At 38.0% G+C, this 23203-nt stretch overlaps 2 protein-coding genes across 6 annotated transcripts in view; both read left to right on the forward strand.

The window, feature by feature from the left end:
* The window catches only part of ZNF148 (zinc finger protein 148), a 36660-nt gene extending 23166 nt beyond the window's left edge, over positions 1–13494 (forward strand). For 2 of the 3 annotated variants that reach the window (XM_066999969.1, XM_066999971.1), the window contains 4 exons: positions 1067–1190; positions 1852–1935; positions 8011–8129; positions 8455–13494. In XM_066999969.1, coding sequence (XP_066856070.1) covers positions 1067–1190; positions 1852–1935; positions 8011–8129; positions 8455–10050 — 1923 coding nt within the window. In that variant the 3' untranslated portion in view covers positions 10051–13494. The remainder of the gene's footprint in view (positions 1–1066; positions 1191–1851; positions 1936–8010; positions 8130–8454) is intronic. The other variant, XM_066999970.1, reaches the window with a different exon arrangement.
* A 4186-nt stretch (positions 13495–17680) lies between these two features.
* The window catches only part of SLC12A8 (solute carrier family 12 member 8), a 58275-nt gene continuing 52752 nt past the window's right edge, over positions 17681–23203 (forward strand). For all 3 annotated transcript variants that reach the window (XM_066999972.1, XM_066999976.1, XM_066999975.1), the window contains exon 1: positions 17681–23036. The gene's annotated coding sequence lies outside the window, so the exon portion shown is untranslated. The remainder of the gene's footprint in view (positions 23037–23203) is intronic.

The following is a 23203-nucleotide window of genomic DNA, read 5'->3' on the forward strand; positions in this document are numbered from 1 at the left end:
GCAGAGATACTTCATTTATTCTGACTCCCTTTCTCATCGCTATCATTATCATAAAACCTTAAACATCATAGCTAATCAAAATGCAGATGTGTTTCCCCAGCAGATTTTTATTTTATATTTTTTAATAACAAGGGACTAAATGTTTTATTTAAGGTTATTTAAGCGCTTCTTTGTAGTTCTGTTTTCAGTTAAGTAAGACTTCTGGAAATGTAATTTGTTTACTGGTTTTCTTATGCTCTTGCCAGAGACGATAGAGAGTTTGGGTGTGGGTGTTTTTTTTTTTTTTTTTTTTTTTTTGACAAATTAGAGCAAACCTGTAATGAGCTTTATTGAATAAGATATGGTGTAATTTTTTTTTCAATTAATTTTTTCAACTTTATATTAAAAGAGCTGCTTTGACATCAAAGCATTTGGGTGTGGAAAGTTGAATTTGTCAAGGAGATGCTCTAACATGTATATTGAGTGAGCAATATTTTATTGAGTGAAAACCTTGGGAGAAGAATAATCCCATTTTCTTGGTTGTTTGGCTTTGGGGTTTTAGTTTTTAAAATATAATGTTGTCTCCAAGATTGCTGGTATTATGTAGATGTAGGTAATTTGTATGACTATCTTGGATAATTTGTATGTTTCTTTGCAAATTGCAATAATGATTTGAAAAAAGAACATAACTTTTCACTTTTGCTTTAAAATGTGAATATCCATGGTTCAGTGCCCAGAGGTGGTTTGGTTACTTTGTGTCCTTTCCAACAGACGGACAAAGTAAACAGTAGCATATAAAATGACTCAGCTGTGAATAGGGAAGCTCTAGGTTGATTTTCTGTGAGATGCTTTTGCCTCCGTCCTGTTGAAATACTTCTTAACGTACAATGAGACACGAGTTGGATTGGACTGCAATTGGAAATGTAAGCTAGAAGCCTAACATGTAGCTTTATAGAAATTAGCATTGTTTTACCTGAAATACTTAAATTTTCTGCATCGAAAAAATGTTTTTTTGTTTTTTTTTTTGTAGTTAATAAGACATCTTTAGAGGGTAGTGTGAGAACAAATTTTACTCTTTTTAAAATAGATCCTTACAATAAATGAGGATGGATCACTTGGTCTGAAAACCCACAAATCTCATGTTTGTGAGCATTGCAATGCTGCCTTTAGAACCAACTACCATTTACAGAGACATGTCTTCATTCATACAGGTACTGCTTGACTTCAAATTTGTCTTTTCTACTATATAAAGGGTTGTTTACTTATGTTAAAATGTTTTCAGCTATATGCGGATTTCATTTTTAAGACTGTAGCAACCTTGGCATCTAAGCTTAGAGATTCCATGCACCAAAGTGTCAAAAGAATACCAGGAAAAAAAAATCAACATATGTTTAATCAACTGAAGACCTAACTGTTTACAAGGTTTCTTTTCTTTCTTTATCAGAAAGTAATGGGTTGACTTGTAGCCTAAGTGCCAAAATTGACCCCTTTGTAAAATGTGCTCCGGCTGCTTATTTGCCTGATGAGGTATCTCTCTGGTTCGGAGAAGTGAAAAAGGTACTTACCATTATAATAGCTTGCCAGTATCCTGAATGCAGTCTTATGCCAGCATCATGATTGATCTTGTTCATGAGGATGTTACAGCCATTTCAGATCACTCTTCCATGCTAGTCTCAATGTGATTCTTAGGATCATGGAAACAATTCTGGAGTTCATATACTTAGTAAGGCTAATGTTTTTTGGTACTAGAGTATTTTTGGAATTTGCTCAGATGCTGGTTTCTTATAAAGATTTTAATATTCCTCAAAAGTAGTTATCAGAAACAACACTGTGTAGTTATTAACTTATGGATGTGGAATTATATTGTTCAAGGTGAAAAACCATTTCAGTGCAGTCAGTGCGACATGCGTTTCATACAGAAGTACCTGCTACAGAGGCATGAGAAGATTCATACTGGTGAGTATAGTGCCTTGAGTATCTTTACTGGCGTGCTTAAAAACTGTTTCCCCACTCAGGCAAGGTTTTGGATAAGAAGTATGCAGCCTAAAACCCTGCTGTAGTTTGTTTTGACTTAACAAATGTTATAAAACTTTAAAAAACAAATTACCTTTGTGCTTTCAACGTGTTCCACTTTTCTGTGGCTGTAAAGTGAGTATAAACTGTAATAAGCAATTCTGAAAGTAGTCTCTATAAATAATCCCAGAGTGACAAATTTTGAAGTTTGTGTGTTCATGAAAAACAAGGTTTATTAAGCATTTGTATCTTTTGTTGTATCAATTTAATGTGAACAACAGGGACTTCCAAATCATATTTTAGTAGATTTTTCTTTTTTTTTTTTTGATTTCTTTTGGAATTTGATGGATAAGTGCCAGGACTAAAATGGCCAAAATGCCTAACCCCAAAGGTATTAGTATCAGCTTTACTTCTCACTTTTTTTTTTTTTTGAAAGGTTTAATTCAGAACTGTTCTAAAAATAAGAGCTTTAGTTTAAAAATATCGTAGGTCAAGTAAGGCCTGAATTTTTAAGCCAAATAGAGTTAAAGTTTACACATGTTTATTTTTTATCTTGTTGCACCGCACAAAACCACATTCTTTAACAGGTTTGGCTTCATTGGGTTTTTGGCATTTTGGTGCATGGCCTTTCAATCCCTCTTTAAATATTTTGTAATATGGTCCCTTTGGACTAGATGCCAACTTCTCAGCCTCTTTTACAGAAAAGCAGAGCTGGTGAATGTGCACAGTGTTTCTTGGCTCTAGCATTTAAGTGGATATGAAAGCTACTAACACGCAGCGCAGTGTGTGCATGTGTAAGAGTCAAGAGGAAGAAAAATCTCTGCAAAATGAATTTTCAGAGCAGTGTACAGGGAGTTGCATGCACAAGTGCCCTGTTGTTTATGGGATTTTTGTATCCTAGGTTGCCATGAGTCCAGACTAAGTAGGTTTCCTTCAGCCAGTCAGCCACAGAAGAGTCCTCCATTCTTCTGTCCCAAGTCTTTGTTCTGTTCATAGTCTTGCCTCTGGCCCTGAATTGGTGAACCATGCAGCCTTCACTTTGTGTAGATATTATTCTTGAAAAGAATGCTCATTTACTCTCTGTTGTCTGTTTATCTGCCCCTGACTCCAAAAAGAAAAGGCAAATTTTTTTTCTTCACATTTTTCAGAGTTTTTTTTTTTTTTTCATGATGATTATTCCCTGTACGTGGCTTTGAAAATGAGAGTTTGGGCAACGTAGTTAATTAACACTTGACTGAAAATATTTTTTTTAACTGCATTTGATTATCTTTTAAAATTCAATTTCTAGCTCAAATGACAATTCTGCTGCATTGATTGTAAGCTTTGGAGGCAGGGTTGGGTCTGGTGTTGGTGGGACTTTTATTTTTCAGCTCTTATATACATAAGTCTGTCTAGCAGAGAGATCCGCCATTTAACAACTTACCTATTTAGTTTCTAGGAGTTATCGCTAGTCATCGCTAGTTTCCAGTAGACAAACATCTTTCATCTTTAGTGAGATTGTAGTTACTGAATATATATGACTTATTCTGAAAAAAAAGAAAAACACAGATTTTATTTTTTTTACCCCCCCAAACAAAACAAAACAAAACAACAAACAAACAAAAAAAAAAAAAAACAAACAAAAAAACACAACACAACCTTTTTGAAGTTCACTTAGTAAGTATTCGACTAGAGCTCTGTTTTAGGGCCTGGCCCAGTATAGCTAATTGTCATTCTGTGTGCCCATCTGTGCTTTCACTTCGCTGTGACAATATATTCACTCCTGGGCCATAGCTGTTTGCTTAGTAGTATTCTGTTCTGCAGAACTGCATATTTGAACCCATCCAGAAAAGGGGAATTTTCAGTTTGCTTCTCTGACATGGAGGTGAACACTAGGTCCATGGTTTTTGCTTTGATGGAAGTAAAGGAAAGCTCTCTTTGTATTACTTGTACTCTAAGAAATATTCCTTATACATTCTGTTGTAGTTTTTCTTTTTATTTTGCATTTTTAATCTCTGCCTGTTTTTAGCACCAGTTTTTGTACATTGTTCAAAATACCAATGAATAACATATGCTTCTAATTTTTTTAAAGTTGTTTATCAAATTTTCAAGTTCATTATTTTAAGAGAATCAAAGATGGCAGTTATACATAGAAGCCCCATTTTATGCCTCTCCCAAGCCCTGAATTTAGAGGTGCTCCATCTAGTTCCAGTCTGATTTGAATTCGGTTCTTTGAACCACTCTGTCGAATGAAGTGTGATGATGGAGGTAGGAAGCAATCAATGAACAGCCTTATTCTGTGTAAATAATTAAATAGTTGCATCTAAAAGCAGACATTACATTAATACAAAATTCACTTTCTAGAAACAATTGTATATAGAGGAGGGCAGCAGTGCTTAGATCCTTGCTGCCGAACTTGTCACTAATGATACAGAAAATTGCCATTTCAGCTGTGAGAAAATGAACAGTCATTGGCACACAAATAATTTCATATTTTGCGTTTACTAGGCTCATGAAGATATCAGATTTTTTTTCAAGTATAGCTGCTTTATTTTTGCTTAGAGATGTTTCCATAGACGTTACCCACTCATGCATTCATGTGTCCTAATTCTGTAAGCCACCCTACTTTCCATTTTAAACACACACACAAAAAAGATTACATTAAAAAAAGACAAACAAACAAGAAAACAGCATTGGTGGCTAACCGTTCAAGTGCCTTATTATTCTGTCATGCTGCTTTTTATTGCCTTCTTTTATATTTTATCATTTGTATTTTGTCTGTTTAGATTTTAAACTGCCCTGGAGATTTGCTGCTATAATTGTTAGAGATTTCATACACATAGTAGTTGCAGCCATGCTTTATAAATAGTTCTACTGCTCAGTTGTAACATATTTCCAGTCTAGACACAAAACATAGGCTGCTGTTGTAAATAATGTATATAATTATTTTGTTATAATTTAAATTTTTGTTTTTTTTTTTTTCTACAAATGATTTTTTCCTAGTCACTAATGCATTTCAGAAAAATATATTTTGGATTATCCCTACGTTACCAGAAGGTTTTTATTAATGAACTCCATTTGCAATATATCCTATTCTAAAAGTACAATAAAATTTCAGAATGCACCTGAAGTTTCAGGCTTCTGCTAGGAAGAAAGTATTACAGGATGCTTATCTTCATACTAATTTTTAATCTTTTTCTAATACTATCTTCCTTATGAAGATTAAAGCAAGAATTAAGCATGGTATCAGTTACACAAAATGTGTCTTAATTTTACTTCCAGTGTTCTGGAATTCTGCTGGCAGGTATTATTTTCTGTGTGGTCCTAGTTAGTTGAAGGGAGTGTTCCCAAACTTTTCTTCCTATTGAGGCATGGCCAGCAGTGCCCTGATACGTCCCCTCAAGGTCTCCAAAACAGCAGTCGCCTGCTCCTGTCCCACCCCTGGGGTTTGGAAGCTGTTTCGCAGTGGTGCACGGTCTGGCACAGGCGCTGCTGCTGCCAGAGGTAACGCCTTTGCCATCTCGCCATCGCTGCTGGGAATACGCTGCAGTGAAAAAACTGACCCCCCTGTTTAAGCCCAGTTAAGCCTAGGAAAGGGAATAGATAGCGGTTAGTCTTTTGCCAGTAAATAGCCAGCTTGTTAAGGACGCTGGGACCATTGCCTTACAGAGATGGGTGTGAGGCTGAAGGTAAGTGCACCCACGAAGCGGTCTGCATTCAAGCCTCCCTGGGATACAGGAGAGCTCCACGGAGGGCTGCTCTGCACTACAGGACTGAGCAGTCTCGCTTCTCTGGCTTGGTTCGGCTTCTGTGGAGGCTCAGGACAGTCTGCATCCCAAACAGCATTGTGCTGCTCTGGGAAGAGTTTAGGAGACTGAAAACAGACTTCCAGACGACATAACAAGAGTTGTTCTAAGGGGGTGATTTAAATGAAGCACCAAGTGGAATAGTGGAGAAAAGGAAAATAAAACATAAAGTAAAAAGGATTAAGTAATAGTCTTTGGGAATGGAAGGGGTTGGTGTATAACAGTAGAACAGCAAGACGTAAAACTCTTGCCTCATCTTTCTTAAAAGTGCAGACAGGGATTTGAATTTGACTGAGAAAGCCGTAACAGGCTTGTTGCAAGTAAAACACCATAGTAGTAGGTATGCCTAACAAATAAAGAGAACATGGCAAGAATGAAACTGGAATTTGAAAGTAAAGGAATAGGCCAGAGAGGAGGATTTGCTTGTAGACAGTATGAGTGAGGATTATGTGGTAGGTGCTGCAATTCATAGAGGGTGCTGAAAAGATCAAAATTTTATGGTGTTCATTAGTAAGCAAGATATGGTGAAGTTGGTCTCGGACTGAAAGTGAAAGAAGAGAGAGGATGCTGAGGTTGTGAAAAAGAATGGATGGTAGATCTTAGGAGGGGAGATAATTTGATCTAGGAGAGAATAAATTGGAATTATTTCATCCAAGAAAAGGTTTGGTTGAAAAGCCACATGGAGAGGTAAGAATTAATAACTGAAAATTGGGCATAGGCTTACAGAAAGAGATTTAGAAGTTGCTTGGAATTAAGAAGGTTGAAACTCTGGGCATTAATGATATGACAAGGAGCAAACGTGTGGGTGAGGCATCTATTTTCCATTCTAGTTTCTATAAGTACTGGCATCTTATTTTAAGGTGTAGTCATATCAATAGTATTTCTATTTATAGAAGGATGTGGCTGAATTTATCCGTTCTAAACAGAAAATAATAAATAAAATTAATATAATTTTATTATATTAATATATTATTTTAATATATTAATTATTATAATTTTAATAATTATAACCAATATATTAATTATTAATATGTTGTTATTAATATAATTTTATTTATCATTAATAATTTGTTAATGCTATTTAGTAAATTAATTTTTCAGGGAAAAAAAAAAACTACCTCAGAAAAAAATAAGTCTGCATATTCCTGGAAACGGAAGATAGATATTTTATATCCCAAAAATCTGCAGTACAGCATCCAGAACAAAGAGGATGTTGAATGATTTTGCCAAGACATTTCCTTATGACTGCATCAATTCAGAAGACTTTTTAGTAAATACTAAGGGGAAAGATGACTGTTTTTCAGGATGAGTTCTGTTAAATAATAGTGGACTTTTGTAAAATCAAAACTGACTTTTCAACACATTTGGAATTGTTCAGTTTTGTTCGAGAAACTAAGAAAGTAAACGTATGATAAGGAAAATGTAAGGCAAAAGTTAAAGGAAGTAAAAACAGCTACTGCATGTTCTGAAAGGACCATTGCAAGGCTTCTTTGTGAGAAAAAATAAGGGGAGGAGTACTAAAGGTGAATGCAGGGCAATAAAAGATTTTTAACTAATATCTCATGAAAGTGAAAAAACAAAACAAAACAACCAAACAAAACCCTATTTGCCTTTGTCAGTTCAGCTACAGAGGTTTTCCTTTTTTATTTTTTTAATTAATTGCAATTTTAAAATGAATTTTGGTTCCAACCAAAATAGTAAATTTGTTTCAGAGCAGTTATTTCAATTTCACAAACAGATAAGGGGAAAGAAAAAAGTGAAAATACAGAGTATCCTACAAAATTCTAAATCAACAGCTTGAAAACACATAATTCTCTTCTAGATGGGAAAGGATTGAGTTAAATGAGTTGGTGAGAGAATTAAGGTATTTTTTAGATAATCCTCTAACCTTCCTAAATCATTGCTAAATAATTTTTAGGGCATTTTTGTAGTTCTTCATTTGTTAGGTTTAAGACATATACTTGCACCTGCATTAGAAAAAAGAGAAAAAGCATTTTAAAGGTGGATTTTTTAAAATCATTTTCTTTAGTGTAAAGATTTACAGTAATTTGGAAGCATCAGCTTGTGAGTACTGGGCGTACTGTGATGTGAGCAAGCTGTAATTTGTTTTCCAGTAGCAACAGTCTAAATCCTCTTTATTACTTCTGTTAGAGAATGTAATATTTGACCTGGTAATTGTGTGGAAGAACATTAATGTTTTTTTAGATTAATATTGCTACATGTTTTTTATCAGGTGAGAAGCCATTTCGTTGTGATGAATGTGGTATGAGGTTTATTCAGAAGTATCACATGGAAAGGCACAAAAGAACTCACAGTGGAGAGAAGCCTTACCAGTGTGAATATTGTTTGCAGGTAAGATGTTGTAGTGAAGTCTTTCACAATTAGAAAGCAAAATACCAGTCAGTTCCCAAGTAGTACACGTGGAAATTTCTCCAGATACTGTTGCTTTGCATATACAAATAAACATACAAAAGAATCTTTTTTTTTTTTTTTCAGTTACAGTGAGCTGTCTGTATGCACAGGAGTCGCAGCTGTCTGCAGTTGATTTTATTGATATACACTATCATTAGACGTCAGTAAAGTGGATAGACTGTCAAGTAAATTTGTTAGAATTAGTTTCTTTTCTTAGTGCTAAAGTATTTTTTTCTCTAATTAAATATATATATATATTCTGCAGTATTTCTCCAGAACTGATCGTGTGCTGAAACATAAACGTATGTGCCATGAGAACCGTGACAAGAAACCGAACAGAAGTGCCACCAAAGTTGGCTTTTTGCCATCGGAGGAAGATTCTGGTTTCTCTACGCCTATGAAAGACAGCTCCTTGCCAAAGAAGAAAAGGCAGAAAACAGAGAAAACAAAATCTGGAGATAAGGACAGCACAGATAAATCCGAACAGAAGAAGGACAAAAATGACTACTTGCCTTTGTACTCTGCTAGTACAAAAGTAAAAGATGAATATATGGTAGCGGAATATGCTGTTGAGATGCCCCATTCTTCTGTCAGCGGGACGCACTTAGAAGAAGCAAATTCTGGAGAAATACACCCTCCCAAGCTTGTTCTCAAAAAAGTTAACAGCAAAAGAAGTCTGAAACAGCCACTTGAGCAAAGTCAAACCATTTCACCTTTATCTACATATGAAGACAGCAAGGTTTCAAAGTATGCCTTTGATCTTGTGGATAAACAGAGTTTACTGGACTCTGAAGGTAATGCTGACATTGATCAAGTTGACACATTACAAGAAGGGCCCAGTAAACCTGTACACAGCAGCACTAATTACGATGATGCAATGCAGTTTTTAAAGAAAAAGAGGTATCTACAAGCAGCTAGTAACAACAGTAGAGAATATGCCTTGAATGTAAGTACTATAGCATCTCAGCCTTCGGTAACACAGGCGGCTGTGGCAAGCGTCATCGATGAAACTGCTACAGCCTCCATATTAGACACGCAGGCACTGAATGTTGAAATTAAAGGTAGCCATGACAAAAATGTCATTCCAGATGAGGTACTGCAAACTCTGTTAGATCATTATTCACACAAGGCTAACGGACAGCATGAGATATCCTTCAGTGTGGCCGACACTGAGGTGACCTCCAGTATATCAATCAATTCGTCTGAAGTGTCTGAGGTCACCCAATCTGAGACAGTTGGAACAAGCTCTCAGGCTTCCTCATCAGATAAAGCTAGTATGTTACAGGAATATTCAAAGTTTTTACAACAAGCTTTGGACAGAACTAGCCAAAATGATGCCTATTTGAACAACCCGAGCCTTAATTTTGTGACTGATAACCAGACTCTTACAACCCAGCCAGCATTTCCTTCCATAGAGAAGCAGGTCTACACGTCTATCCCCGTCAATAGCTTTCGATCGGGAATGAACTCTCCATTAAGAACAACTCCAGACAAGTCTCATTTTGGACTAATGGTTGGTGATTCGCAGCACCCCTTTCCCTTTTCAGGTGATGAGGCAAATCATTCTTCTTCCTCCTCTACCCAGGACTTCTTGGATCAAGTAACTTCTCAGAAGAAAGCAGAGGCACAGCCTGTTCATCAAGCATATCAAATTAGCTCCTTTGAGCAGCCCTTCAGAGCTCAGTACCATGGGGCAAGAGCTGGAATATCATCTCAGTTTAGCACTGCCAATGGACAGGTGAACCTTCGGGGACCAGGGACAAGTGCTGATTTCCCAGAATTTCCCTTGGTGAATGTAAATGATACCAGAGCTGGGATGACTTCTTCACCTGATGCCACAACAGGCCAGACTTTTGGCTAAGAAATCTTTGTAAATAGTACTGGCACTTTAGAACACATTTGTCAAAAGTGGGTTGCTCTGTATAAGATGGAGTTCTGTACAGCTTTTAAGAGCGCTATGTTAAAACAAAAGTAAGCTGATATTAGCAAGACCAATAACTGCTTTTTCCTTTCTTTCTTTTTTTTTTTTTTTAAAATGTTTAGTCACCAGTCATTGATCTGCCTGATATTGTTGCCCCTATCAAAGGCAGGTTATTATTCACTTGTTTGAATCCAGTAATTATTTTACCTTTTATGAAATTTAAAATAAACAAAATCCCCAGGTAAGACTTTCCCCCATGATTGCTTCCTTACTGGTTTCCTTGTATGCTTTGGGAGGACAGTTTATTGTCTGATACTATTCATATTGTCATTTTTAAGCTTGTCAGTGTAGTCATTGCTCTTCAGCAGGGAATCAACGTGTATTAAACACACAGAATAAACTATAAGTTTCAAAGTAAAGTAAATAAGGCTTTAAAAGATGGCATTTTCTAGAAAATTAATCTTTCTTCCAACTCTCGTAAAAAATAATTTTAGACTATATGCCCTGTTTCTGCTTTGCATTACCTGAGTTGTGTTTGGAGGAAAAAAAAAAAAAACAAAAAACAAATTCTGGTAGACTAACTCTACTATTTAAAAGTCTAATTAATTTAAAATTCTTTAAACACTTTTTAAAGCAAAATACATAACTGCTAATGCCTTTACTTCATTACTGAAGTAATGTGTATTTCTTTGTACAGCTGAATCTAGATGTAACTTTTTAACGACTTTTTCATACGCAGATATCAAGATTTTGAAGTTTTAGTTAAAATACTCTGTAGATGACATTCCCAATTACATAATGCTTACACAAACTGTGTTCCAAAATTTCAAAGTTTAATTGTACCTTACCCTACATATTCGTAATGATTAACATAGAGCACTTAGTTTATTTGATAGATTTGATTTCTCAAAAAATAAAACCATTTTAGATTTTTAGGTTTGATATGGTTGTATCATTTTCATCTCATACAACTCCAGTGATTACTTTCAGCATACATTGAAATCGAATATTCTGAGCTTCTGTAAAAACAGTTTTAATTCTTTGTCTAGAATTTTGACAGTTCAGCTCATTAAATTTATCAAAGTATCCCCAAAAGCTGAAGAAGTGGGCATTCAAATTCCATATATCTTTTTTGAGTTTGCTTGGTGAAAGTCATTACCATTTTACCAACCAAAACCATTGGATAATGTTAGTGAACAGGATTTCTTTTCAGCATAGATGAGTGATCAGAAGTTTTCATTGCATTTCACAATATAAATAAACTACAAAGTTTATCCCTGTACCATGAATATGTTTTTTTGAATAGTACTTTGTCTTGATGTATGCAGTATGGTACGATAAGTAGTTCTGTGTGCATTTTTAAGGTGGTAAGATTTGAGTAGCATAACTATTGTGTAGTTTAAGTTAACAATTTACAGATTTTTGAACTGTATGTTCATTATATTGCACCTTCCCTAAAGGGACACTGTCTGGTAGTTTAAGGCAGTTTAAGCCTAATGTAGGCTGATTAACCAGGGAAAAACGCACTCACACACAACACACGTGTGTGTGTGTGTGTGTATATATATATATGTATGTATGTATATGTATTTTTTATAGGATTGCATACATTCTTTTACAGCACTATTGCTAGCTGACATTCTCAGATGAAGCCATCAGCTATGAGAAGAGGCTGCACCTCAAGGGGCTAAGATAAATGCTGTCTTTTGAAGGGACTTGAGCTGGACACACGAGAGTCCCCACCTCTTCCCAAAACATAGCAACATTTTTCTTAACTTTTATTACTAGGAAGCCAATTTCCCTCTCTCTCTTTTCCCTTACAGTATCGCTATTAAAGCACTAACTTTGCTTGGTACAGTTCAGGGAGAAAGCGTGTTTGTAACCCACAGCTTGCTTCCTACATGGACAGGAAATACAACTTATGTAAACTTCTCACGTAATACTTTTGTATAAGGAAACAGATTATGTTTTGATTCATTGACCCTGTGTATGATATAAGGAAGGTGTTTCTGCATGTTACCACTTACCAGTAATTTGGTCTGAATATTTGGCCCAGAGTTAAGAAGAATTGAGCATCAAGGGAGAATAGTTAATTCCTTATGGATTATTAATGATACATGTAAAGAAATTTATTTGAAAGAATATTTTCAATTTGTTCCATGTCTCTGTTTTCCTTCCTTTATGATCAGTTTGGGTTTTTTGACTTTCCGTTCTACTTTGCATAGACACAATAAATATGGCCCCTATTCCCCAGGAAGCCACCTCTTGTTACGCATGTTTCGTTTTCATTGTTTCATTTCCATGACATCTTAGCTTGTGCTGCGTGAATAATAATACTGTGTTGATGTCTTTGTTCTAGTGCCCTGTTGTTGCAAGTAGGTGACCATTAATAGTACTATTTGTTAAATATAACAAGCAGCAAATGCCAAAAGAAGAAAAAAAAGCAGGATTATTACTGCATTAGCCTGTTCCAACAGAGAGGTAAAAGGAATAAAAAGCCTGCTTCTCCCTAAGCAGACTGACTCAGCTTTATTAAAGAAAAAGAAAAAAAAGTTATTGCATTGATCCTCTGCTGTGAATAAGTGATTGAGGAGTAGGAGGGAGTAACTCTCGCTCCATGCCATCTTCACACTTACGGATTGCTGCTTGGGTACGTGAGTAAGCTCTTGTACAGAGGGAAGGAACTTGCTCTTCCCCAGAGCAAAAGGGGAATCGTCTGAGAAAATGTTACTCCTTATGTCGCAGTTCATTCTCTAGTCTGCTGCTGAGCCATTACAGCTATCCTCTGTGCCTTAGGACAGATTGTGAAGTCCCAGCCTAGCCCACAGGGACTATCTTGTAGGATTCTCGCACATGTACAATTAAAGAGGTGGTGTGAATACTTGATCCGCTGATGCTTGAAGCTTTCTGTGATGGAGGAGCTAACCAAAAATACTGCTATAATTTCCTGAGTACATGGCCTTTTATTCTGGAAAAACTGTATGTAGTTCTGGAAGGTTTCTCTGTGTGAAAAGCTCTTGCTTTTTTAATAATTACATTATTTAATAACATTTTCTACTGCTCTTATTTTGCTGCTTCTAATCTGCTACAGATGCACATTCTCTGTTTTGACCTGGTCAGTGTTTGTTTTTGTTAGTTTTCCATGTATGTCCAAAAGAGCCGGGAAAAAAAAAAAAAGACTTTGGTTTTCTGTTCTGTTCTTGTACTGATATTGTTCAGTCGGTCAGCATGAGTTTGGGGTTAGCATTTATATTGCACAGAGCTAACAATACAGGTTCTTTCTTAAAGGTCATGCAGGCACCGTGTGTGTGTGCACAATGGAATTTTTTGTGGCTATCTCCTAGTGATAGAGTGATGATGATTTCAAAAAAAAAAAAGAGGAAATTCATAATGTTTACTATCAAACTATATATATACATATATGTCTATATATATAGACACATACTAATAGGCCATATTTTGGACCTAAATTACTTGACAGTGTCCCTTTTAGCATGAGTCCTTTGGTATGTTTTACCATTAATGTAACAGACAATGAAGGAATCAGCTTGTGATGGTATACTAATAACCAGTTATGTTTTCTGCTTTTGATTTGAGAATGAATTAACCATACACGACAAGGTCTAGGGAGAAGGATTAACAATGTGTATCCCTGTATGTTGGTTTACAAATAACGGCATAATTTAAATTGGATGATAAAGGAATTATGTTTTATGATCTTGTGTCTCCTAGTATGTCTTTAGGAAAAAGGTGTTTGAGGAAGAAAATAGGACAACAAACTATTCACATGAATTAACACTTGCATTATTTTTATATTGTACTTGTCAGTTTTTTGCGTGAAGGGAGCTTTTCATTGTTAATTGAGAAGTACAGTAAAATCTTGCTAATTCGCTGACTGCTAATCCGATCAGTTTATATGTCCCCGATGGTCTCGTCCCCAGCTCTCTGCAACGTTCCAAAAACTCCTGGAGCGAGATCTCGTCTCAGTACTGTACTGCTTCACCCAAGTATACTTTACAATCCATATCAGTATACTGGGAGGTACAAGGAACATTGAAAACTAAATTACAGTTGTCAAAATAAATGAACAAAGTACCTTTTGTGACGTGACATCTTTGCTTTCATTGCCTGCTTCTTCGCTCTTTTCAAAATTGTCATTCGTGAAGGGTTTCTAAGTCACTGCTGCGAATTATTGGGGTTCTACTGTAACTTTTGGAGTTTATTTTAAAGTATTCTTGTTCTCCTATGAAATCTTTCCACCTGGACCTATACATTATATTCCATGCTTGTTCAGAATATTTTTATGGTGTTTGTATCATATGTAGTAACTATTTGAAATGAGCCAGAATATTTGGATGAATTTGCTCTGCATTTTGCAGCATTGGATTACTTTATGTATGCATATTTGCTAACTAAATTTTCTTGGTTTTTGAGAGCTTTGATTTTTATTCTTCTTTGTTTGCTTGTTTTAATACCATTACAAATTGCAGGGAAAATCCTAATACTCCTGGGAATACGTTTGGAAGTTTTAATAGGCAGAAATATGCCGTCTGTACCAGTATACATGTGAACTTTCAAATTACATGGTTGGTACCGAAGCAAGCTCATGATGTTACACTTTGCTAGTTTTAAATGTTCTCCTGAGATGAAGCCTTGTAACTTTGAAAGTTCATTCAACTTGCAGTAATGCATGTTTATGTTAGGCATGTGATGCATTTAGCTAAAACTCACTTTGCAAAGGGCAAGTACTAAGAAAGTATTACTTCTAATGAAAAGAAATGTCATTAAGTTAAAATTTAAACCTTTGTTCAATTTTAAATTGCTTTGTGTCAGGGAAACACATTTATAGTCGCTTTTGCTCTACTCTGCTAAAGAACCTTATGTTTCCTTTTTAAAATTGTACCTTTTGGTAGGAAACACAAACTGAGGCAAGCAACATTTCTAAGAGCTGTTTCTTGCTTTCCTTAATCCAATGGATGGAAAGGTAATATTGTGTAAACAACATTATTTTATTTTTTTATGCAATATCATGCTGTAAATATGATTTATCAAATAAGGATGTACCTATGATTGAATCTTTGATTCTGCACAGTTAGAGTTTATATATAAATATAAATGTGTCTTGACAATCAAGGACTTATGTCAGTCTTCCTTTATGATGTTTATTATTGTTATGCATTCCATTTGTTTGAATTGAGTACCAATGTGGAAATTTGTATTGTCTGTAAAGTATGTAATGTTTTTTATAGCTTGTTTAAAGAAGAAAGAAAAAAACCTGTAAATACATACGAACTGAACACAGTACCGCTCTGTTAGAAGGCATACGATGTTGTACTGTTTGTAAGCAATAATACATGACAGTGCTAACTTTACAAGTAGCATAAGGATAAGTTCCAAAAATACCTTTGGGAGTTATTAGCCTTGAGTTAATGAATATTCTTAATCATTTTTTATAAATAAATTCAAACGTCCTCCTGCTGGAGTATATAACATTGTTTACACAGCACAATTTCAGACACAGAGGGGACAGTCTTTAGATCTATGGCTTCATCCGTGCACACTTTGAGTAAGAAATGAATGGCTTGGCTGCACTTCTGCAAGAGGAGGAAGACTGCAAAAGTTGAATAGCTGTGTCTCTAAAGGATGAGAGATACTATTCTGCTTCTGTGCTGATTCCTGACAAGTCCTCTACTTAAATTTGGAGTCTTTAAGTTCTGATATTGAACTGATGAGACTTGGGCCTCCAGTAGAAAGGAGTAGCTCTCTTCGTATTTCATATGCAGATAAGCAGTGAACTTACAAGTCACATGTTCATTTGAATTGCATATTTTTCAAATTATGAGCTATGAGATGAGTTTATTCTGATACATCGTCAAACTTATAGTTTGAATTGAATAGGTATTAGACTGTACAGAGCAGCAAAACTATTTGAACACAGTCATCACTGCTTTAGAACCCCCCATCCCCAATTTATAAATGTATATGACCTACATTTTATAGAAAAAAAAATGTTTTTAAATGCTAGTCATTTATATAATATGTGCTTTGAAGGATTTGCTAGTCCACTTCTGTCACTTTTAGTACACTGGTATCTTTTATATGTAATGTATGCTTTTTATTATTATTGTAGTAAAGCATTTCAGTAGGAGGAATTTTGCAACAGTATGAGGGGTTGAAATTTTCATTGTCAGAAATGAATTATACTGGACTTTGTCTGTGTAGTCTTGTCTTTCTTTTAATGCTGTCTGGAAGGCAACTTGGAATATTCAATAAAGCAAGTGACCTCCTTTTCTTTTGAAGGCATACTATGTAGTGCTGAATTGGATCTGGAAACACGATGAATTTGAAGACAGAGAAATTAATACAAAATCTAGTGTACAGAAGAAGTTGTGTTATGAAAAACCTGATGATATATATAGTGGAACACTGTTACAGTGCATTTTCTGATATAGTGTTATTTTGCTGAAGTCCATATGCCTTCTTTGTATTTCAACTATTAAAAAAAATCCATATGGATAAATTTAGGATAATAGGTTTATATCAATAATTATACAGTATTTCTTTATCCTACAACATCTATTCCGTCCCTTTATTATTAGGCAGAAGATCGTAACCTGAATTCCGTCAATAAAAGTATGTATATAAATAAGAGATGGTTTTGTAGGAACCTGAAGAGTGTGAAAGTTGTATATTCCTTATGTTTCTGACAGAAATCAGTACAGGAGTCTGTCTTTATACCTGTGAAATGAGGAATTTCCTGATAAAAAGTGTGTGTGTGTGTGTACGTATGCAAAAGATGGTTGGGTCTCATGGCAAAAATGATACAAGTTATAGAAGGATTTAATGTAGCTCAACACCTGACATTTAATATGTAAAAGAAACATATAAATTTCATAATTCAGAAAGACAATAGTTTTGCAGGAAACAAAACTATTTGGGTAGCAGGCTTGACCAAATGATTTTTTTGGTTAAACTTGATATATTTTAAATGATTCTATTTCTGCCTTTATTTCTGCCCTAAAAGCAACTTAAAAATATTTTGGGAGTTATTCTATCTGTTCATTTGACTGTGAGTGTAATTTATATCATGGTTTACAAAACGTGGCATGAAGGATTGGATTGTTTTATCTGTATAATACAATGAAAGATTGCTTTTTTTACATAATCATGGTGAATGGTATTGTATTATTAGGATTGATTTATTCATTAAGTGACTTAATGAGTTCCATCACTTTTGACATTACTGTTTTCTTATGATTAACTTAGTCATTTTGGGTTTATAATACCCTCCTATGTATTGTGATACTAAGGGAAGTTATGTTTTTGCTTTATTTTTAATTAAACTAATAGTTTGATAATTTATATTTGCAAATGATGCATTTTAAATGTGGTCACTTGCTGTTTGAAAAATAAAAATATAGAATACTGTTTTATGAATAGACTTAGCAGTATTTTTCACGTTAGGTGATTTCAAATAAAATCTTTCTTAACGAGACAGATGAAGGCATGTAAAGATACATGTCGCTGTGTAAGCACTGAAGTGGATGCTTTCAACAATTAAATATTTAAGTATTTGATTTGAGATGTACCAAATTTATTTGGGTTTTCTTCCCCTGTGGATCTCCATCTTGCCACATTTGTTTAGAGAAAACCGCATATCTGACCTTAATTTTAATCCTGGACTTTGCACGATGGTAGCAGTGGAGTCACTTGCACGGGACCACGTAGTGTTAGGCTAGCTTTCCTCTTGTGCTTCTTTTGTCCCCAGAGAGGCGTTACTACACGGTGCCAGCAACTCCTCGTGTAAATGAGGATCAGGACTTTGTCTGTTTTAATCTCAGTTGTAAGAAAGGTGAACTTTATTTAACTTTTTTGCCTCCTGGATACAAATATGCCATGTGTGCGCTACATCATTTTGTAGTCTGTGTAGTATACAACCTATTCAACATGCAGCATAGTTTTGTACTATTGAAGCAAATATGTGAGAAATACTGATGATAGCATTTATGCACTTATAAAACCAGAAATGTGCCCCTTAGCATTAATTACTGGTAATTTAGTTTTCCTTACCTCTATTCAAGTGTTAAAGGTATCATTTGAACCTTTTGGTGAGGTCACTTCTGATAAAGACTTGATTTTTGTGAAATACACGGCTGTCTGGGTTTTACTTTGTGTAAGAACAAGTTTTACGTAGGACAATGTTAAAACTCGCACATCACCTTTTAAAGGGACAAAAAAGAGTTAAATTGTGTTCAAACTTGAGCCATGATCAGATGATCACTGCAGAAACAGCTGTGTTGGTTTAGATCCCCTCCGCCCTGTTCCAGCCCTGGTCCTGGAGCCCGCAGAGTCCCCAGAGGGGTGACTTTCAGCAGGAACCTCAGGGAACCTCCTCTGGGCAGCACAGATTGCGGGTGAGGGTTTTTTTGTCTGGCCTAAACCACTTCTGAGGCTCTTAAAGCCAAGGTGACTGAATTTTCATCGCAGCAGAGAAAGAGCGCTCCTGAGAGTTGCTTTAATGTCTCAGCCAGCGGGGTGGTAGCTCTAACAGAGGTAGGAGCACACATCCAGAAATACATGAAATCAGCACAGACATTTCTGCAGGAACTATCTGAAATTGGCCTTGGTAGGGCTGCCCTTAGTCCAGCTCCTGTTAGTTGTGTCAGGCCATAAGCCTTGCTGCCTCGTAGTCCCTTTACGTACGTCTGAGATACGGAATGAGTACAGCAGTATAATTTTATATGACTTTGTTTCGGTATTATTCCAGTATGCCTGTTCTGGTATTGTTTTTAAAATAACCTATAAAGAACTTAATGTTGTATGTTGACATCCATCTAGTATAGTAATTACTTTTGTTTTATGTTCAATAGTCTTAAATTGTGGGTGAATTATGCAATATACCTTAGTAAGTAGCGTCTGCTTTACTCAGCAACCCTGCTTGTCTTTGTTTTTGTTAGTTTTGCTTACATTAGTCACACGGATTTTTATTCGTTTTAATTATGTGGTGAAAATAAGGAATCAAAACTGATACTTTCTGCTTATTGACTCTCATAATTAGATTTTAAAATGTTTTAATGCTAAAAAGAATTGCCAGGACCTACGTTTTGTGTTGAATGAGAAAAATAACCCGTGTAGCTTTATTTTTCCTTGTACTGCACAGGATAATCTATTTTGTAGCTCCAAATAGGACAGCAGGCAGTTCACAGCAGCAGAGAGATTTGGAGGTGGTTGGTTTAGGGAGATGGGGTGGAAGAGCGTCCAGTTTGTTGGTTATCCTGTGTGTTGCACCTGCCACATCAACAGAGGGCAGTTTCCTCTAGAATATTGTTTGCTCTTTTGTCTGCTTTAGTTGTCAAGATACGGAGTGTAAAGAAACAAGCTTTCTGCTGGAGCCGTACTCGGTCATGGGGGGTTAAAACGGAGCCCGTACGTGTTGTCCTCCCTGAAGTCCTGCAAGCAGTCCTGCAGCGGTCGCTCAGGTAAGCTGCCTCCTCCCCAGCGTCCTTCCACGTCCACGTCGGGCTGAGCTTCGGGTCCACAACATCCCTACTGCAGCATCTGCTCTAGCTTTTGAATTTCAAAGGCAGTCTCGTGGATACGAGTCGCTGGCAGAAATTAAATGTGACAATTTGGTGAGGTGCCATCTTATGAGGTGCCACCGTGGGGTGGTGGCGGCGATCTGCAGCCTGGCCAGCGAAGTTGCTGTTAGCTGTGTCAGCAGCCACGCGTGTCATGCAAAAGAGCACGGGATCCGGTTCCTTCCTCCATTATTCGTACTTCTGGATGTTCGCTGGGTGCACAAGAAGCTGTGTTTTTCTGCTTGGAGTCACTTCGGGCAGTTCCGCCTGCCTTACACGGGAGAGCCGAAGGAGGTTTCTGCGTGGTGACTGAACACTGCTGCCTTCTGGTAGCACGGAGGCTTTTGTCTGCCCGGCAGCTGCACCTTCCGAGCCTCCCTCCTGGAAATGCGGCTGCCTAGTCCCAAATCAAACATTGTGCTGGCACCTTCTGGCTTAGGTCGGCGTGCTGGCAGCGCACAGATTGTACGTAGCTGCCTGTGTTTGCAGGAGGCAGTACTTTCTCCACAGCATTGCCCCAGAGAGGTATGCTGGCACAGCAAGCTGGGCCACTGAACACGATAGTTTTTACTTCTATTTCTGTATATATCTGTATTTTTTTCCTGGCTGGATGCAATAATTAGTGCCATTTCAGAGAGGCAGCCTTTCTGTTAGACCAAAGCACGAGTCTGGCCTAAGTGGAACCAAGAGGAATCGTTATTTTTGCACTGCAATTAAAAATATTTCTGTGCTTTGATATGAATAACAACTGTTCAAAATGTATGATTTTTATACTCAGAAGGCTCTATGGTAGCAGCACTTCCTTGTTCTTGTCAAAAGAGGTTCCTGTCTTGTCAAAAGATAAACAAAGTGCTGGGAGATGATAAAGTAACAGCTGCTGGGGATACCTCCAGGTAGTTGCAAGGTAATCTTCGCCATGGAGTACCGTGTGAGAACAACGCAGAGGATGCCATCAGAAGCTGAAAGGATGACCTGCATGTTTTCTCTCATGACCTGCATTTTCTTTGCCAGTTCGTGAAAGCTTCTTTATTATAAAGCTAATTACGGACAGCCTAAGAACACTGCATCTCCAAAAGAAGGAAAAGCAAGTGCAAAGTAACCAATGTGCCAAAGTGATCTGTCTCCAAGCCTCTAGTCAGAAGGGAGGATTTTCAGAGATTTTCATTTCTTCAAGGCTGTATTTGTTAGCTTACAGAGCAGTCGGTCAGCTAGTCGAACCCGCAAGTGGACTTTTGGATGCAGCAGCTTCTGGAAGGGAGCCACGATAGGAGCAGGAGTCCCTCTGATGTCAGCTGTGGCAAAATGCTCTGGCAGCGTTAGCCCTCTGTCAGCCGTCCTGTGCTGCCCGAAGTTCTGTTTTAAGGAGCTGAAACAAGAACGTTGTTTGTGGTGGTGCCTGGATGCTATGCTGATAACTGCTGTATACACACTCTGAACGATGTTAGGTAAAATGCACAATAAAAGCAAGGTTTGTGCAGTTTAGCACTCGGAATGAACTCCAATAGAAAAATGCTGACTCCTTAGGAACATGCTCTTTTTGTTTAACTGTTGGTCCAGGGCTCGTATGTATAGCGACTAGTTAAATCATGCGACTAGTTAAATCGTGAAGTTTATTCACAGCTCTGTCGTCATGAAAATTGCAGGCTATGTGTGTGTACCTGGAACTCAGCTTGCACACCTCTGCGGCAGGCAATGCAGGTGGGTCGAGCAGCTGAAGCAGGTGGTGGTGAGGTGTGTGGTGGTTAACATCCATTCCACGAAGAATCAGCCTTTTCTACAATTCACGTCATCTCTCAGACCTGTGGACAAAAATACACGTTTTATCTTGCTGACTGACCTATGCCCTCCTGCTTTCTCATTTTTTGAGGGCTGGTTTTGTGTAGTTTTCCCTTCCGTTTTATCTCATAACATTTGCCACCTCCTGTCATTTAAGAAAAAAACACTTTGCACATGACTGCAACTCGGTTACGCTCAGAGAAGCGATGTCAGTCCATGTTTCTGCTAATGTGCTAGGCGTGGAAAAGCAGCGTGCTCATCAGGAATGCACGCAGACCCATCGAAGGAGTTCTGTGGGTTGGATTTGGTTGCCCAGAAGGAAAATGTTGAAAATTGCCATGACTTAAGTAGGAGCAGACAGAGAGCAACACCAAGCACTCCTGAAAGTGCTTTTAGCATCAGTGCTTTGTGATTTTAGCTTGGAGGGAAGCAGGATGTCTTTAAGGACCGTTCAGCGGTGTGAGATGGTGGCAGTAACTGCCCCGAGAAGTTTTTAAGCTCCTGCTTGGGGTGCACGTGTGCATATAGAGGCAGAGGTGCATGTAGAGGCAGAGGTGCCTGCAGGCAAGCCACAGGGCTCGGTTGGTTACTGAATTAGCAAGTCTTCAGCAATTTTGCAACAAATCACATACTTCAGATTTTGCCCTGGCCCACAAGGTGAGGGAATCTGGCTGAGCCTGTTCCCTGGCAGGTGTAAAACTGGCCTCTGAAGGTGAACGGGGAGAATTGCGGAAACATCCCAGGAATGGGAGATCTCCGAGGGAGGAACCTGCTGCTTTCCCCATTAGGCTTTGTCCTCCTGTGAGAAGTCGCCTCTTCTCTCTGGACTCCTGCTTTCCGCTTCTGCCACTCTCTCCCTGTTGTTTCTGTCCGAGAGTACGGGCTTGTTCGTGCTTTATCTCTGTGGAAAATCAGAGTGGGCCAGCTGCATTGAACAGGTGTCTTGTATGGATACTTCAGTGAATGTTAGAAGGGCCCTGGCTTACTTTGTTTCATTTTGGAAGCAAATTAAGTCAATGACAAGTGTTTAAATGCTAAGGAAGGGCATCTAGCTTTAGAATTAATCCGGTTTCCAGTAAGACCACCCCAGATGATGCCTTTAATCCAGCTGCAGCTTCGTCCCCACGGGACACGGCGTTTCCTGGCAGCCCCGAACGGGGAAGCTGGGAGGTGAGCGAGGGCTGCGAGCAGGTGGCGGCTGCTCCGGGGCGGAACAGGAGCCCCATTTCCCTTCGGGGGGCACTGGGGAGCCCCATTCCCCCTCGGGGGGCACTGAGCACCTTGGTATTTATCAACCTATTTAACTATTCCTTTGCTTCCTCAGACTCCTGACGATTTCGGGCTCAGGGGAAGCCTGCTACGAAAGCCTAAACGGCTCTGCCCCGCTGCCTGCCGTCGGTCGGGGCTCCGGATTGTGTCAGCCCCTCGCTGCCGAAGCGGTGAGGGAGCGGTCCCCGAACCTGCCCGGCCACGAAGGAGGGCCCCGGGCACACGTGGCAGCGCCGGGCCGGCCCCCAGCGGGGAGGCGCCGCCGGGCAGCGCCGGGCCGGGGGCAGCGGAGAGGCACCGGCCGTGAGTGCGGGGCGGGGGGCGCCGGGGTGGGCCCGGGGACGGGGAGGGGGGAGAAAGGGGGGAGGGAAAAGCAAAAAAAAAAAAAAAAAAAGGGGGGGGAAGGCGACAAAAAGGGTAAAAAAAAAAGCCCTCATAAAAGGGCCAAAAAGAGCTAAAGAAGGCAAAAA

This window comes from Anser cygnoides, chromosome 6 (assembly GCF_040182565.1).
Source record: "Anser cygnoides isolate HZ-2024a breed goose chromosome 6, Taihu_goose_T2T_genome, whole genome shotgun sequence".
NCBI lineage: Eukaryota > Metazoa > Chordata > Aves > Anseriformes > Anatidae > Anser > Anser cygnoides.